The 18,365-nt window shown below is 37.9% G+C and overlaps 1 protein-coding gene across 8 annotated transcripts in view; it reads left to right on the top strand.

The window, feature by feature from the left end:
- HHAT (hedgehog acyltransferase) overlaps nt 1–18,365 on the top strand; it is a 167,159-nt gene that overhangs the window by 106,999 nt on the left and 41,795 nt on the right. For 6 of the 8 annotated variants that reach the window (XR_014944570.1, XR_014944571.1, XR_014944568.1 and 3 more), the window contains one exon: nt 5,411–5,555. Coding sequence is in view for 4 of the 8 variants with exons in the window: in XM_032443397.2 (XP_032299288.2) it covers nt 5,411–5,555 (145 nt within the window). In the remaining 4 variants the exon portion in view is untranslated. Of the gene's footprint in view, nt 1–5,410; nt 5,556–15,252; nt 16,529–18,365 lie in introns of those variants that run through there. The other 2 variants (XR_014944572.1, XM_015857404.3) reach the window with 1 other exon arrangement.

Genomic DNA, 18,365 nt, shown 5'->3' with positions numbered 1-18,365 from the left:
AACTGCATGATTGCTGAAGAGTACAGTATGTGCTGGTGGGAAATTAAATTTGCTCTTCTGTTTGCTGCAGCCGTTGTAGGTGGATGAGATCTTGGTAGCACTTCTTGCTTACGTTCTACTTACAGGCTTGTTCCTTATCTTGTTATTGTTATAGCAATACTGGGAATTCCATAATTTCTTCTGCATTATATCATAAATTGGTATTTTCCATGTGTATTCAAACCAGAATCCTTATTTTCTTTCTTCTTCTGTTCTGTATTAAAGTCTCTGCTGTTATCCTATCTACCAGTTTCAGAGAGCAGGAGGAGATGTGAACCATCCCTGTGATGGTTCAACCTCTCATCAGCTGCCTTTCCATTGCACCTGCTGGTGCTTAATCCTGATTTTTACCATCATTTTATTAATGACTGCATGTACTCCCTCTCTTCGTTTCTGTAGTCCTTCAAATGCATTTTTGTCACTATTACCCATTGACAGTATGTATTAACAAGTTCTTTCAGACGTTGCTGCACTGCTTGGACTCAGCCCATTGTCATTTCTACTGCTCACTTCAGAAAATAAATACATTGACATCCTGTTTGGCAGAGCTTTGTCACAACTTTCAGCCTTTCCTCCATCCCATCTGCTCCCCCAGCTGCTCAGTCACACCCTGCCCTGCATTTCAGTGTCCCTAACTGCAGCTAGATAAAATAGCCAATAACTGTTAGTCAGGATGTATCACTTCCCTTCCCACTGTCCCATCTGCTCCTCGCTCTCTTTCAGTTTGTCTCCTGTTCTTTTGCTTTCATGCATTGCTGTTATTTTTGGCAAATGGCTGCATTGCGGATGACCCAGATTCAAGGGAAGCATTGAGGTATTTGCTCATGTGTTCACGGAGGTGATTACCAGGGCTCAGAGATCAACTTTGAAGAGTTGGCCTTTATTTGTCTAGGAATATTTTTGGAAAGGAAGCACTCAAAAGTGCTTTTGAGATTGACTGGATGGTCTCTCTCACTTCTGTAGGGAAGTAAACTAGAATGGGCCTTATTCTTTAGTTGAGAGCAATGAGCAGTGAAAGCTGAACTACGGGTTCTTAGATTAAACTGGTAATAAGCACTTCAATTAGCAATATGAGATTTTCTTCCACTGACTTTCCTAGTATGCATTAGGGCACATCTATGCTCCTCTTGTAACACAATGACTGCAACACCCCACAAATTTCAGTTGCTTCATCCCCTCCCTGCCAAAATCCTTTACAACCTGTATTAACAGCCCATTGGAAAAAAGATTTTCATCTTCTGACATACAGATGAGTCAACATTAAATTACCTTTTAAACTTTGCTTCTCTAGTAACTGGAAGTTGAAAGGGTGGAGCTTTAGTGGCCTTGAGAAGAACACTTACTTTGTGTGCTTGGGAGACAGTGGAACGTAACAGAAAGATTAGGTTTTGCATAGTGAATTTGTTTGGCTCTTCAACACAAGAAATAGCACAGATTATACTATCTTACGAAGTTTTTTACTGGTATATTGACTGCTAGGGTTAGTTGGGTTAGTATTAAATCTGTAGATACTAATTACATCATAAATATTCTGTTTAAACTCTGACAACTCTAATAAAATTTGTACTAGACTATTTTCACTCTTTAAAAACCAAAGGCAGATGAAAATAATGTGATCTATGCTTTTGCAGTATGTAACATCTGTAGTATCAAGCACATGTTTCATGTCACGCTGGTCGTAGTATCTGACAGTCTTATTCCACAGTGCATATGTTCCTATGAGAAACATTCAACTGCCTCTCCAGTTTTACAACACTCTCTGATACTCTCTGATTTTGTTATATTCTTGGATTACCAACTCTCTGGAAGGGTAGTTCAAAAATAAATAAATTCTGTGAATCCCTGTTTAGCTCCATAATGATGTATGCTGGCAAATTTCAGCTTGTCACCCAGGTAGCTGTAGCTTCAGTGTCATTTTCACATGAAGTGCTCTTTCACCACTTTCCTGATAGTATTTCCAACAGGAAAAGAGGGGAGGCAAAGAGACAGCAGAATAAATCCAGAAGAGCACCACAGATCTGTGATGCTCCCTCAGAAGCAGCTGCCTGTATTGTTGCAATGACATGTATTGGTTAAGGCATTATGAAGAATTGTGGATGTGATTTTTGCTCTTTAGTATTTTGTCTACTTTGAAGAAAATGACATGCTTTATATTCAGAAAGTTGTAAATGCTAGTAGATATTTAAATCACGAATGTTACTTTGGAATATCAAGAGCAGTTTCAGTCCTTCTGCATACATAAATGAATACTTCTAGTGTAATAATCTGAGCACGGTAACTACTCAGGTACTCTTACAGTTAGATTTTTCAGATGATATGAGATGTTAAGAGAACTTTTTTATTTGTTACCTTTGTGGCAGCTGGGTAAAAGCTGCACTGACATCAGAGACTCTCAAGAAAATTTGTACTATTTTTTTGGATCAATGCCTAGCAACGTTAATGGAAATTAGCTCCAGTACAGCCCAAAAATGGTTCAGTTTCTGTCTAAACCATTTCTGTCTTAAACTACTCCCTTATACCTTATAAATGACCAAAGGCTTTTATGGTTCATTTGTACTGTTTAACATATAGCACTTTTGTAGAGCATGATGTATTATATGTGACAGGCTTATTTATTTTTTTTTTAGTAGCTGTATTCATTTAAAAAAAAAAAAAAGAAAAAAAGAAAAAAATAATTGGAGCTTTTCTTGCCAGATATGTTGTTTGCTTTAGTCTTACTGCTTTGGGTTGCAAAACAGATAAATCTTACTAACTTACCGGCTTGAATCAGTGCCTCAGTGGAAAATGCCATCAAACAAACCGTGATGGATTACCCATCTCTAGCTCTTTTTCCTAACTGAAACTGTTTCTCTATGGAGTTGATGCAGAAGTTTGTTAGAGTGAGGGTAGATCTAGTTGTATACCATATACATAAGCTACAACTCTGTCTAAATTGATCAACATGATGTAAGAAGAGTGACTTTGAATAGAAAAGGTCATAACACACAAAGTCCATACTTGTTCCTTACTTAAACTTGGTTATTTACACAAATTTAATGATTTTTAGCATCTGGATAGAGTTAGCTAGGAGATATAGTTTAGTGGTTTTCTGTGGGTATGGTAAAGGGAGGGCAGTTGGACTAGATGATCTTGTAGGTCCTTTCCAACCTTGTGATTCTATGATTTCTATGAATAGCAAGATTTGGAACGTTTCATCTGTATACAATTGTGCATTGTAAAAAGGCATATGCTTTGCTATGTGGGAATACATGCTCATACTGTGCATTTCAGAAGGAGACAAGATAGCCTCTACCTGTCTGTGAACTGAAAGAAAACATTTTGTGCAACTTCGGGGATGCAGTATACTAAAATGAGAAAGAGATATTTTAATAAGTAACCGTATCTATGAATATTTGTATAATTTTCTTCTATCCTCTGCCCTTTCCATATGACATCCTAGTTTTGATCTAGTTTTCAGTGGAAAATCTCAGTCTCTGTATTCATACATAGGTTTTTCCCATGTTGTATGGAAGATTGACTGTTACGGTATTGCAGAAGCTCAGACTGACTCATGCAGTAGATATAGTTCCTTCTGGGACTAACATTTGATTTACCAGAGATCTACTTTGCAGTAATATGTTAAAATTATATTTTTATGCTTGTAATTCAGTTATTTGAAATTTTGTAACTTAATAACCTAGCAGTTGCAACATTTGTTCCGATGTTTATAGAACTAGCAAACTAGCAATTTGTCTAGGAATGTATTTTTAAGTCTCTTTTGACCATGTGCTAATGTTGTTTCAGGTATCTGAGCATGAATTGTAGTCTGGCTGCAGCTATTAAAGATTAATTACTGGCCTGCTTTTCGGTTGTTATTTTTTTTCTTTTTTGATGCTATATTCATAAGACTGTTTTCTGCAACATGGACATTTATGACATAGAGGCTGAGTTGCCTCCCCATAGTTTCCTTAGTTTCCACGCCCTGGCGAATGCTTATTACTTTGCAAGAAGTACTCGGTCTTTTGCAGATTCAGGCACTATGCAAAGAAGCTTTCAGCCTGGGAACGTGATAAACATGATTTTTCTTTTTATGCAGTAGTGTAATGAGGTAGTATTTCCCCCGAGGACTGGAGAAAGCTGAAGCTTTCTACTTCTTCTTTCACAGTCTTTCTGCAGTCTCCCTTGCTGCACTTGCACCTCAGGCAATAATACAAAATATAAATATAGAAAAAGGTAAACTAGTATATGATGGAGAGAGTCTTGCTTTATTTGGATCATTAGGACAACTATATGGAAGCTTTACAATGGATGTTTACAGTTCTCAAATATGAGCAGCAATAGTTGCAGTGAAAAATATTGGGATTGAATATATATTTCAGTAATCTTTATATGGAAATATCTGTTTATTAAGAGACTCAATCTAATCACCAATTCTAATCTGACTAGATTCTTTCAGTGAAGTCTAATTAATTAACCAAAACATGAATGACTTCAGAATTTTTTTACACCACTTGTTTTGTACTGGTATGCTTTACTTCATAGGGAATCCATTACAAATTATTCAGCCCCAGAAGCATGTTGTTTATTGCTTACACTGTCAACAAAAAATATTCAAGGACTACATCTAAGAAGCAAAAATTAAGGTACAAAATATATAGAACTGTGTCCAGATCTGGGTTTCCTGGTACAAAAAGGGCATGGATGTATTGGACTGAGTCCATCAAAGGACAACAAAAGTGATGAAAGGGGACTGGAGCATCTTCTGTATGAAGTGTGGCTGAGAGTGCAGAGTCTGTTCAGCCTGGAGAAGGCTCAAGGGGATCCATGTGCATGGATACCAAATTGTAAGATGGAAGAAACTGTTTGGCACAGTTCTGCTCTAGCTAACCCTTCTCTGAACAGAGGTGTTGGACTAGGTGATCTCCAGAGGTCCCTTTGAACTTTAACTATAACTCAGCTCTGTTTCTGTCATAAAATCTTACTCTAAGTTAAATGGTGTTGGTGGGAGTTCATAGAATCATAGGATGGTTTGGTCTGGAGAGGACTTTTAGGATCATCTAGTTCCAACCATCCTGCTACAGGCAGGGACACCTTCTTCAGACCAGGTTGCTCACAGCCTCATCCAGCCTGGCTTTGGTTGCTTCCAGGTAGGAGGCATTAACAGCCTCTCTGGGCAACCTGTGCCAGTGTCTCACCACCATCACAGTAAAGAATTTCTTGCTAATATCTAGTTTAAATCTTTCCTCTTGCAGTTCTTCTAGATATGTTAAAAGCTTTGGGAACTATTCCATAAGGATTTAGGCTTGTCATAACCACAATGTCTTTTTCTAACAATGCTTGAAAACTTGTAGGTTCTGTTAACTTTATCTGTGCCTTCTGTTTTGCCCCTCAGGAACGTTTCTTCTCACCAAGAGTTCATCGCCGACTTCACGCTGTCCTAGCATCTGTTTGCACTTCAATGTTGATTTTATCAAATCTAATATTTCTTGGAGGAAATCACGTTGGAAAAATCTACTGGAACAGGATCTTTGTGGAAGGTAAGTTTGTTTTATGTGCTTTGTAGATAATAGAACTTTCCAAAAATTACCGTGGGCAGGCTGAGCCAGGTGCAAATGGGGAGCAACTGTTTCTGTTCAAAGCCATCAAAAATCTGCCTGATACAGTCTAAATAATGATGAAGGCTGTGTGACTATAAAGTAGTGTTGGATTTCTCCCATGAAGTACAGAAAGGGAGTTATCATGCTTCTCTGTCAGTGAAATCACTGAAGATTGAATAGTAACTTTGTGACAGGTTAGCCTGGTGGGATTTCTTTTCTTCTCTATTTTTCACGTTCATCAACAGGAGGTGTACTAAAGCCAACCCCTTTGATTCTGCAGATGGTTAGTGAATTATGTCAGTATTTTTATAGCAGAATTGAGTGATTGAGGCTGATTCTGTAGTGAATCTGTTAGGGTAGGGACCTTCCTAGCATAAGGCTAGGGTCTGAGGACATAGGATCTTGTGTGACAGTCTCAGCTTGTGACACTCTTGAATAAGCAATGTGTAGCTTTGTGCTGTGAACTCAACCATGGGATAAATCCAGCTTCATTTATTTGTTTATTTATTTATTTAGCCAGAGCATTTCTGAGTTTTTTATTGCTGCTAGAAAGTTACTTTTTCAAACAAAGCTTTTGTGGATGAACTTCCTTGCTGAAGTAGTTCTAGTAAGCTTCTGTGCCTAGAAGTTCTCCCCTGTGAAGACCGACGTTGCTCCTTCATGCAGTCTTTTCTCCCTGTGTTCCTTGTGGTGCTTTATTGATCAGTGCTGGAGTCCTATTTAAGATTACCCATATGATGAGACTATGAAAGAGTAAGTTGTGTAGATCAAATGAATTATTTGTCTTCTCTGCTTAAGAGAAAAATGTTGAGGCAGCACTGAGGTGATCACATTTTTAGCATACAAAGTAGTTGAAGTTTTTTTGTTGATGCTGGGCAGGATGAGGTTGTATATTTGTGTTCGTGCTTTGGTCTCAAAACATGAGAGATTTGTTCACTGTTTTCTTAAAGAAAATCTTCATTTTCTGTCAAATTCTGTTCCTTCTTCACGATTAGTTGACTAATACTTTCAGTGTGAAAGTACTAGATAAGAGAATAAGTTTGGAAGTAGAACTAAGTATCAAATCTTGTTGATTAAAAATAAATCCACTGAAATTTTCCTTTCATTTTTGTAGCATAATGCAAAGTATTTTGTAAATAAAATTTTGATATTAGCAGTTACTGAATACTGTTGTGTTTGTTTTGTTGTTTTTTTTTGAATCCATGAAGGACAATATTTTAACAAGTAGAACAGTATTAAATCAGACCAGTTACTAATTGTTTTTCTAGAGCAGCGATGTTGTTTGGTTTTGTTCTTTTTCTATTTTATATGTAACTATTTATTAAGAGATACCAGGTGTCTGAGATAGGGAGTACAAATTAGTTTGATTATTTGGAATTTGTTTCAAGTACTGGTTGAGGTTGGAAAGGACTTCTGGAGGTCATTGGGTCCAACAACCCTGTTCAAGCAGGGACACCATGTTTCCATATTGTCGATGTGTTTCCATGATGTATTAAATTAACTTTAATTGTATAACTTAAGAGCTTCTGCTTTGTGCAGCTCATCCTGTACTAGTGCAAATCTAGGTGTTAAGCTGTAACTTCAGATCACATGGATGACCATGAGTATATTTACTACTGGCTCTCACAATTCACATACAGTAAGTGAAAATCAGCTAAGATTTCATTGCATCTGCACTCCTGCTCCACTATTTCTTACAGTTCATTTCATACAATTGAATAAATGCTGTAAATTGCAGGCCAGTCAAGTCCTGAAGGACTATTCAAAACTGTTGTTTTCAATTTAAAGCAAATTTAAGTATTGATGGATAGAACACACAATACAAACCTATCATGTGTCCTTCTGAGATGAGGAGTAGAGATCAGTATGAAAGAATAACTGCAGAAAGAAAGCTGCATGCACATCAGCTGCACAAGAATAGTTGTTTTCCTTCTTCTGTTCAAATCCCATGGAATTGCTTGTACAAAAACTTGCATGCACAGCAATAGGTGGAAGACAGAAGGATAATACATTTGCATCACACGGTTTATAAATAGAACTGGCATTTGTAGATCACTAGCAAAATTATTCAAGATCATTGCTGCCCAACTTGAGCAATGAAATACATCTCAGAGCAGAAATAAGATTTCCAGTTTTAGGTGGAAGTTCAGGTATTGTGCATGGAATTCTCAGGTCTGACAAGGAAGTGAATATCAGTATTCTAAAACCTCGCGTGTTCAGTGTATAGCAGTCAAAAATTATGAGTTCTGTTGTATTACTGCCAGGTAGCAGTAATTTTTTTATCAACTGCTTTCTTCTTATGGAAAATAAGCTTATCTGGCTTCAAAACAAATTTCTCAGCATCATTGAAAGCATTACTGTCAATTTCAGGAGCAGGTGTCTGTGTTTGTTATCTACGTATATTTGTTCTAATTTCTTTTCTACAACTGTTTGGACAGGCCTTACAACTCTTTTCTAAAACTTAACTTACAGCTGAGGGATCTGTTTGGAAGGGCAGCACTGTAATGCTTTTGGTCAACAGAATGCATTACCTTAGTGAGCACTGCTGAAAGCAATAAGCTGGGAGGAGAAACAAGTATGTTGAGTGATACAAAAGGCATAAAATGCTTTATGCTCCTTCCTTGGTTTACAAGGAACAGAGTCCAGATCAATGAGGAAAACACAGTGCGTGTGAGGTATATTTTACTTTGATTAGCTGTCTAGACATTGGACAGCTGTCGTTAAACTGAACTATAAACCAGTCTTTAACCATCCAATTTACCTCACTATATTGCAAAGTGAAGAGTGCCTCTTTTGAGGGCAGTTCATCTCACATACATCTTGGCATGGGATGAGATGCATTGTCACTCTTCACTGCATTCAGAGTTCTTTCGTACAGACTAGTTATGATTAGATTGGATGTCTAACCTTTAAGAAAGTGTCCTGTAGCAGACAGCCAGCAAAGAGCAAATTTCACCCCCATTTAGAAATGATTTATTGCAGGAGTTCAGAATGGTTGGCGAGGCAGAAGCTCTGCAGTGAAAGGTATCTCTGATCATTGTACCAGGCTGCAAACTTTGTGAAGCAACAATATCATGCCACTTCCAACAACAATAGACCCTTATGCCAAGACATGTTGACAGCAGTATGAAATGCATAAAATAACCCCCTCTTCTGCTTGTCATTCTGAAGTTTAAACTTGAAATATGTCTAGTTTTAGTTATTGTGGGTCAAAAAAAAAAAAAAGCATCAGACAATTAGGGAGAGCAGAATGCAGCAAAATGGTGGGAAGTCTAGGAGCCGTGAAACTGAACTAAATGACATTGTTTTGCCCTGAGAGGACGGCATTGAGGGAAGATAGAAGTACACAGTGATTTCTGAAAAGAAAGTATTAACAAACTAGTCACTATTTCCAGTGAGCTCAAGAGACTGAAAATGGCTGTGAAAAGTATCAGGAAAGCTTTAGCTGAGATAGGAGAAACTTTCAAACTGTGAGGCACAGTAAATACCAAAACACATTATCAAGGCAAGCTGTTGGGTTGCAATCTTTGGAGGACAGTCTCCAGGTAGAGAAAAATCTGTCAAGCAATGGAGAAAATATTGATTTTGTCCTGGCGTAGGAGGAGCCCCTGATTGGCCTCCAGACCTGTTCCAAGCTGTAGGTGTTTTATCAGCAGATACAGCTGACAGAAATCTGTGTGCAACACAGCAGGATTTTAGGGGGGGTCGGGGGATTAAATTTTTTCCCTTAGCAAATTAAGGACTTTGATAATATATAAAACAGCAGTTTCAGTAACATTCTAACTATTAATGTTTGAAACTGGAGTCAGGTGGTAGAAATATCTCTTAGCACTGTGAGCAAGATACAACTTAGTGGAAGTGATGGTGCAGTTTAAGCTACCGGCAAATACTCTCATGGAAAACTGGAAATATTTGCTCTTTCCTTCTAGCATTTAGGATGGAATGCATAGTACCATATGTGAATAGTTTTGTTAGAAACATTTCTAAAAGCATTTGGAAACCAATTGTACAGTACAGAACTAAAGCTAGTTTCCAAATGCTTAATATTTTTCCTTAATTGAAAATGGGAAAGCCTTTATTTTGCCTATAGATTTCTCTTTCAACTTGCCTTAAGCAAAATCAGATCTTATGCTACTCAGAATCCAATTATTTGGTTAATTTATACTGAATAAAAGGATTTTCTTATCACTACAGAGTGACTGTCTCACCAACTTTATGGACATCTTCCCTTCTCCACAACCCTACCTCATACTGTGTTCCATGAAGCATTTTAGCCATTGACTTGCAAGTGGGAATTTCCATGATAGTAGCATGGGAGATTCAAAGGTTTGAGAGAGGCAAAAACTTTGGTGTAATACATTTGTTGTAATATATATAAGTGTGGAATTTTTTGTCTTGCTTTAGCAAAAACAGTTGGAGATCATTCTCTTATGACATTAAACTCAAATTACGTTGTTTGTTAATTATACTGAATTTCAAAGGGTATCACGATCCTTCAACACATGGTCCTGGACTGCTGTTATCTTTAGAAGTTTTGCAGTTGGTTTTGAAGATGGTAAAAATTTTCCGTTGAAAGAATCTCTCCTGTATTAGTGATTGAGATGCCTTTCTGTATTCAACACCTGAAGCATTTAGTAACTATAAGTTACTTACTGTAACTCCATTGCTGTGTGAAAACATTGCTGTGTTTGTTTTTGTTTGCTGTGATCTGGCTCACGCAATAGCACATCTACCCAAAACTAACTGATGTTGCAGATCACATGCCTCATTTGCTGCAATCATGAGTGTAGGGAAAATACTTTGTGATGACCAGCAGTTCACCCAACAACATCTCCCTCTTAAGAATCTGATAACTGTTAGTTTAATTAATAGATTTAACACATTTTAAGGGCTGAAGAAAGCTAACAAAACAAAGTGGAACAAATAAGTTAGAATGTCAACCCATCACCACCATGCCCACTAACCTTCAGTCCTTCAGTGCTACATCTATGCATTTCTTGAACGTCTTCAGGGAAAATGAAATCAAGTAGCAAAAGACCTGATGGGAGGCCACAAAATCTATCAGCTGAGGTGTCCCTGTGCAGTCCTTTTCTCTGTATTCTCTGCGTCTCTTGCAAAAGCTTCATTCCAATTTATTTGCAACTGGAAAAAAACAGGAGGTCTACTGCAATGGCCGGCTGTTCAGAGTTGGTGTTCACATTTTCAGGTGGCTCTGGTTTGGGTTTGGAATCTTGTGCTGTAGGGGAGCTGCCATAAGGTATTCCAGCATTCCAGATCCTCCAGATTTTCTCTTTCACTCATAAGTCCCACTTTCTGCAGTTATGCAGAAATTTAAGGTCATTTTTTTTCCCCCAAAAATACATTTATGAATGCTATATTGATGGATTGCATAATTTAGAGCAATATTGCGGAGTGGCAAGAATAGTGCTAAAGATGTCACATTTTTTCAAATGATTCATTCCTCTTCACGCATAAAGGAAACTTGGTTTTGTAATCATTTATGTGACCTTGCTTAGTGGGTGCAGTTCACTGTGAAGTGAGCTGGCAAAACTCCAAGAAAACCAGATTTGGGTCTGCAGAAATGCAGAGGCAGTTCACCCCTTTTCACCTCTCAGAGACTACAGCTTCTATGAAAGCAAATATTCATGTTTGTTTGGCTTGGTTTCTTTTTAGAATTGAAAGAATGAAGTATGTTCTTCTGCCACTTTCTGTTGTATTGGCTTGGGCTGCCATTCTTTGCGCAAACTGTTGGAGCATTGCCATGTTTAAATACAACAGTTACTGTTGGTTATCAATAGGTTGCCATCTGTCTTTAGGCACTTAAGACCTGATCCTGAAATCGCATCAATACTGAAATACCCTTCAATCTGTAAAGTCCCAGAACTTGTGCAGATATGTCTGCCTGGATCAATATAATTGCAGGGTCAGAATCAGTCCCAAAGAAACTATATATCATGTACCATGTTAAAGCCTTTATTTTACATGCAGCATGTGCACGTAGAATCTACAGTGTGACTGTGTGCATGGAGCTCATTGTTATGCATTATGATGTATACGTAAATACGACTTCCAGAATGAAATTAATTTCAGCACAAGGAAAATTGGGATTGTTGTTACATTGCATTGCCTCCCTGGCAATCTGCAGCTCTTTACAAAAAGAGAATGTTTGTTTTCTAATGAGCCTAATGGGCTTTGTTGATAGTAGTAAAACCCCCAGATTTTCAGTGACTTGGGCAGGTTTTGTACAGCCTTTTTCTTACCATTCTAGTGACACCTGTAAAGATATGTAGGATGATGGGATGAGCAGTTGTTGGTGTAGTTGGGTTAGCCAAATGCATTTCACAGATAGAACTGTGCTGGTAGCAACATGCTTGGTGTGGAAGCTGTGATAGAGCCAAACAAGCAAGTTTTGGCAGTGTGGAAGATGCAGGTGCTATTTTTTGCACACTCTCAGGGACTGAAGTGCTCTGTATGTGTGGAATCCTCCAGTATCAAACATGGCATCAGCATAAAAAATAAAACTGGTTGTTTTTATTTTTGTTCCAAAAATCTCAAAATTTCTATGGTCCTTTGACTGTTTTTCAGTATGCAGCTTGTGATTTCTGTAGCAGAGCTCAGCAAAGAAGTAGGAGAGTGGGAATGGTTTTAAAATTTATAGAAGAACCTAAAAAAAAAGTCTTGTAACACCTCTAAAATGCCTTTCTCAAGTGGAGCCTTAACAGATACTATGACAAACATGTCAGAAAGCCATGTAGGAATACCTTTGAAATCTCCTTTTCTTGAAACTGTTTTTTGGGACCCTATTACCAAGCTGGGAGTGGTGCTCTTTCTTTCCTTTGTGAGTTACGGATTCACCAGTAGCGACAGGAGCCGGGTGCTGCCAGCAAACTTGTTGCCTCTGAGGCAACACTGGAAGAGAGGAATGTGGCTGTAGTTATGCTAAATCTTTTTTGTTGTGCTTTACCAGCAAGAGTAATTTGTGAGGACCATTAGTTTCCTTTTCCATTCTAGATCCTGTTCAATTGCAGTGTTGAGGGGAGAGATCTAATTTTGACCATATCTGTTTCTCTTCCCTACCATTATGCTTGCTAGCTTTTGCAATGCAAACTACCTGGATCAGCTAAGAACCTTAGGAGAGCAGAAGTTTCTCTCATTATTTGCTTCTCATTCCTCCGTGCGAGTGCACAGCAGATGTGTGACAGTGTCTCATGGTGCTGTAGAGATGCATAAAATACTGGAATTGCCATTCTATGCAAGCTGAATCACTATGCTTATTGAGAAATTTGTACATAAATGGGCTCGTAGTGGTGGTAACATGTATTTAACAGATCAGCAGTAGCAATAATTTCAGCTAAGACTTGTAACCATAAAAAAAAATCTCTAAAACATGATGCAATTTTTTTCTCCTTATTCAGAAATTTCAGTAGCCTGATAGCTGCTACATCATTGAATCCTGTTTCTTCCTTCAGCCAGCGCCTTTCATCTGTCTTTAGATTTTAACTTGTTCTGACTCTCTCACTTTCTTCAAATGGTCATTAAGAGAACAGTTCCCAAATACAGAAAGTCACCATCTAACAGCAGGGACTGAAACACCAGCTGTATTTAGCTTTGCAATCATTGAGACTTTCACGACAACTTTCTAAGCTGTTTATTTTCTGAAAAGAGATTTTAAAAACAGCATTGTGGGGTTCCACAATTATTGCCACTTAGAGCCTACTAGACCAAATTTTCTCAGCTTATAGGAAAAAATGGAATCTTCCTTTTTATTTTCCAAATGCCAGCCCTGTATATCAGCTTGAGACCAGAAAGTCATGCTGTGTTCCCTCTGGCTCTTGCATCTCTAGCAACAAAGCCAGAGGTGCTGTTAATGATTATGCTGTGAAGGTGCATGGGCCATAGGGGAGGCTATCTTCCTCTAAAAGATGTGTAGCCTTTGCAACAGGGATGAAAAGCAACAGGAATGAACAAAGCATGAGCTAAAGTTCTCAAACTTTAACAATCTTAGAAATGCTGCATTATTTTCTTACTGTTACAGTGTGTAGCTGAGATACTTGAATGAAGAAATGCAAGAAACATTGTTAAGTTAAATTCAGATACGAAGTCAGAGACCATCCTATGCTCTTCCAGTTATTGTTACAAATCACCTCTAGTTTTTGTTGTTGAGATAATGATGAATTTTAGAGCAGTGAAAGTCCTCAGGAATATTTCTTCCAGCAAAGTAATGGATTTATAGGGTTGTTTTTATTTAACAAGCTGTCTTCCAGTTTATCCTACCCTTTTCATACTCACAATCTGTAAAATTCCTGATATAAGAGGTGCTGAATTTGCATGACTCTTGAATGTTCCAGCCCTCCGTGATTTCTGACATTTCTTGAGACACCTGTCTTTGTCCACAAATCTCTGTCAAGCTGCCAGACCTGAGTATTCCTGCCTGTTTTTCTAGTTAGCAGCACAGTAGCATAGCAGTATTTAAGCATCTTAAACAGAAATCTCAGATGTTAAGAAGTGATTTAGTTATTCTGATTTTTAAAATACTGCAGCTTACATGTGAAGAATAGTAAATAACATGGTCGATTTTGTATTGTTAACATCCTTACTTCTAACCATATACCAACACTGGACTATTGATTTTCATTACTTTTGCTGTCTTTCACATGTTTTATATTATATCCTGTTGCTAAACCTTCTATCAAATACAATAATCTTTGTACAAATTCTAACATAGGCTTTGAAGGAACCCCTGAGAAAAGTCTCTTATGCTTTGTAATACAAATTATCCATTAAAATTATTCCAGTTTTTGGACTTCTATATCTGAATAAAGATTTGTGTTGTATCTGGATGGACAAAAGCTCAAATCAGGATGCTTGTCTGGAGTACTGTTGTGGAAGAAGATTGTTTGTCTCTTCAGAAATTGTAGTAAGGAGTTACTGAAGTACTTGCGTTGTTCAGATAGAAAAATATCTTCTTTATTAGTTCTTAGCATTGACAGAAAGTGCTTTTATTCCATCACCTGTGGGTTAATGTGCATCATATGGTGAAAAAATAGCTTGAAAATAATTGAAAATGATTTAAACTTGAATATTGTGACTGTAATTCTTTGCCAGCTCTTCAGTCTGTTAATATTTATATCAAAGGCATCTTTGATAGAAATATATATCAAAAATAAACTGCATGTAATTGATTGGGTAGCAGCATATAAAATCGTAACATGCTTGATTTGCTGTTACCTTTTATTACCTTTGAATTAAAATGCTCAAGATAGCGATATTTGTTCTAGCATGTCTCTTGCATGAGAATGTTGTTCATACTCCTTCATTGCTGTATATGAATACTGTCTCAGTTTTATTCTCAGTCTAGCAAATCAGAAATTAAAGCTTGCATGTAGAACAAAATAATCTTCAATTGTGGCACCATTCCTAACAGACAAAGTCCATCATATGATTGTATTATTTCTTGCTCCAGTATCAGGACAGGAGTAGACTTCTTCATTCCTGCCCAGATAGTGTGTTCAGATGTTTAAGAACAATCAATCAGCCAGTAGACTGATTAGGCATGTAGAAAATGAAATGACTGAATAGCTCTAGAGAATTGCTAATGGCATGTACAGTCTTTCACCTTAATTCATTCTTTTTCCAGGTCACTGGCAACTGAGAATTGATGACACCTGATAGTTCTTTTCTTGCCTTTGGTATTCAAAATGAGATGGTTTTGGGTAAAGCTGCTGTTGTTCAGTTATGGAACTCAATGGAGATATGTCTGTAGACTTCTCCAGTAATGGAACAAGATTGGAAGCTGAGCCACTGCAATTTTGTCAGTAGGTTGTCCGTACAAGATCACACCTATGCTATGAAAAAAAAAATCAGGGATTCAGTTTTTGTCTCACCCCAACAGTGCCAAGAGCAGTTAGTTGTATGATGGTTTAAATATTGCTTCCAGCAGCATAAGCAGTTCCACCTTGATGATACCCTTATCCTTAGCAAAGACCTCCTGACAGAGGTTCTTTTCACCAAAGTTTTCTCACAGAAATTCTAAATTGCCACATAGAAATACAACAGGGTTTCCTGATACAAGTATCCATGATTAATGTGTCAGAGTGGGAGGGTTTTCATGCTAGACTTTGATGATCTTACTTCATTTTTCCTGAATGGACATTTGGGAGAAAGAGAGAAGTCAATCCCTGTTAGATAGCACTAGTGCAGGAATTACAAGCAAGCTGTGGCAAAAGGCTCAGCCTCAACCTGCCAAGATGATGAAAGTATTCTTTCATCATTTTGGCAGACTTTCATGTGGACTAAGTTTTACTGTGTTGGTCATTCCTGGCACACTTAAAGGTCTGTTTGCTGTACTGTCATGTCTCAGCTGTCACCCAGATGCCCATAGAAAAAAGCATACGAAACATGCTGGGTCTGGAGAGTACAGAACAGAAGAAGCTTTTGTTAGAGTGAGCACCAGTACATACCTTAGTCTGAATGATGCGAAGTAGGAGAGGCCATGGCAAGGTTCTGTAAACATGGTCCTCTTACTTCTCTTTTAGTACAACTCGAGTAGCTCTTGTTAGAGATGAAAGCTGCTTGGGCCTCGCTGTGTCTCATTGGTGGATGTTTCACTGACTACAGAGGACTCCCCTGTGCATAGGGCAGTACATAAATTGCTTGACAGTGTGGCATAATTGCATAGGGCAGTGAGTAATGTTTCACCTTCATCCAACAGTGGGATTTAATTTCTCCTCTGAAACTGAGGAAGCAGTCATTATTTCTTTATCTTACTAATATGTTTGGTCACTGTGCTTGTCTGATATTGACGTTTTCTGGCTTAACTATAATGAAGACACAAGAACAACAAAAGACGAAAGTAACTAATTTGCTTTTGGCTGTTGCTTTGAAGGAATAAAGTTGTATTCTCAGCTCTCCAAGTTCAGCTCGTTCTTAAGCTCCAGCAGAGATGAAAGAAAAGCAAAGACTACAAGAGAAGGTGGGAAAAAAAAATGGAAACAAGACAGATCTAGCAAAGGAAAAAATCCAGCTAAGCATTTCTTAACAATGCATACAAAATGAATCTTAAAGAGGTCTGCCTTGAACCCTACTTTGCCTTTGGAGATTCCCTGTATTGTTTTTCCTAATGTCTCTCTCTTTGCTTGCAGAAAAGCTGTTGTCCAGTTTCTTTACTGGACTGGTTTATTGAGCAGACAGTCCTGCTGCAGTGTAAGAGAGAATGTGAACAATATGTTGTGCAGTGTAAGATTCCAGTGGGATCAGCAGCTCATCACAAGAGTACATTCCCATGAATGAATAAGTTATACCTATTTAAAAATGTAATATGGACCAACGCTTTTAATCTGTAAAGCAGAGTGCAGATTCAGATCTCATGGGTGGCTGCTTTAGCCTGCATGGCTGGCGCTGATACAACTGCCAAGGGCAGCTTGAACAAGGTAGCTGACCTCAGCACTTTAGCACACCTGGTATGAACAGCAGGATATTTTTTTTCCCCCATCTTTTTAATTTATTTTTTTTTTTCTAAATGCTATGGAGAGGGTTAGGTAGAACTCAGCTTCTGTAACAGTGGGAGCGGAGACTCTGGTGAAGATCTAAACCTGTGAAGTTACTGACATCTACCATCTGGGATAGTAATATATTTAAGGAAATATTGTTCTGACATCATCTGAGCTCTTGTTCATCCTCTCCCCTACAAGCTTTAAAATTTTTATAGAGATTCTTCTTCTTCTTCTCTCACATGTATGGCAGCATTAATTCCAGTTAACAAATCCAATAGGTATCCAAGAGGACTTTGTTCGACAGACCATTTTCTTGTGGCAAAGAATATATTGTGTTAATATTGCATTTCATATACAATGTAATGCATGTTTGTGTTGTACTTACAGGCTTAAATGTGGCTTGCTTGCGAGCTGCCTGCATGCTGGTTTATATTTGTAGTGTGAACTGGATCTTTTCTGATTATTGTTAATGTCACCTAGAGAAAATTACTCAGCCTGTGAAGGTTGTTTTGACAGTCAGAGCTCTCTATTGGAAACAGGTGGTGTGTTTTCACATCAAAAGGTGATTCTCACAAAAGATCTTGAGAGAACCAGAGAGCTCATTGGACCCTCCAATGATGGTGGCAACTTCATCGTTACCAGTAGAGGTTAGAGCAGCCTCAAAGCTTCTCTATTTTCTGCTGAAAAGTAAATAAGCAGTAAGCCAACAATGGGATGAGCTGTCTCCAGGAAAGCATAAATGAGTTTGTCTTCGTCAGTACTTATATTTACTGAAATATTCTAAGACTTTTTTAGTCTTTGTGTTCAGCAGACAGCACTCTTACAAGTCATGAAAGCTGATCCATTGCCCTTAATGTGTTCCTTTTGCTCATATTTTAATCCTTTGAAATCCCTGTTCTTACACTTTTTGGGGGAAGAATTAAATGCTTCACTATTTTAGTGATTAATTTTACTTCTGTTAATTCTCTGTGAGATCATTCCTTTTGACGGTATTGAATGTTACTTGTGACCATTACAAGACATCAGAATGCACTCTGGGCTAGAGGATGTGTGATGGGTAGCCTGTCATTCTTGGCTGACTGCAGCCTGACAGTAATAATGCTCTACAATAACAGTCACAGATTGGTGTCTGCTTAGGATATCATGGTTAGGGTTCTTGTTTTTTTTCTCCCCCTTCTATTCCCAAGATCATTCTGAATGTGTCTTGACATATATAGGAGAGTGAGAATAGTTTGAGGGCACTGAAGAGCAGACAACT

This window comes from Coturnix japonica, chromosome 3 (genome assembly GCF_054131305.1).
Source record: "Coturnix japonica strain WE chromosome 3, WE-NBRP24, whole genome shotgun sequence".
NCBI lineage: Eukaryota > Metazoa > Chordata > Aves > Galliformes > Phasianidae > Coturnix > Coturnix japonica.
Note: the sequence above shows the minus strand (reverse complement) of the source record. Positions and strands in the feature narration are given on the sequence as shown.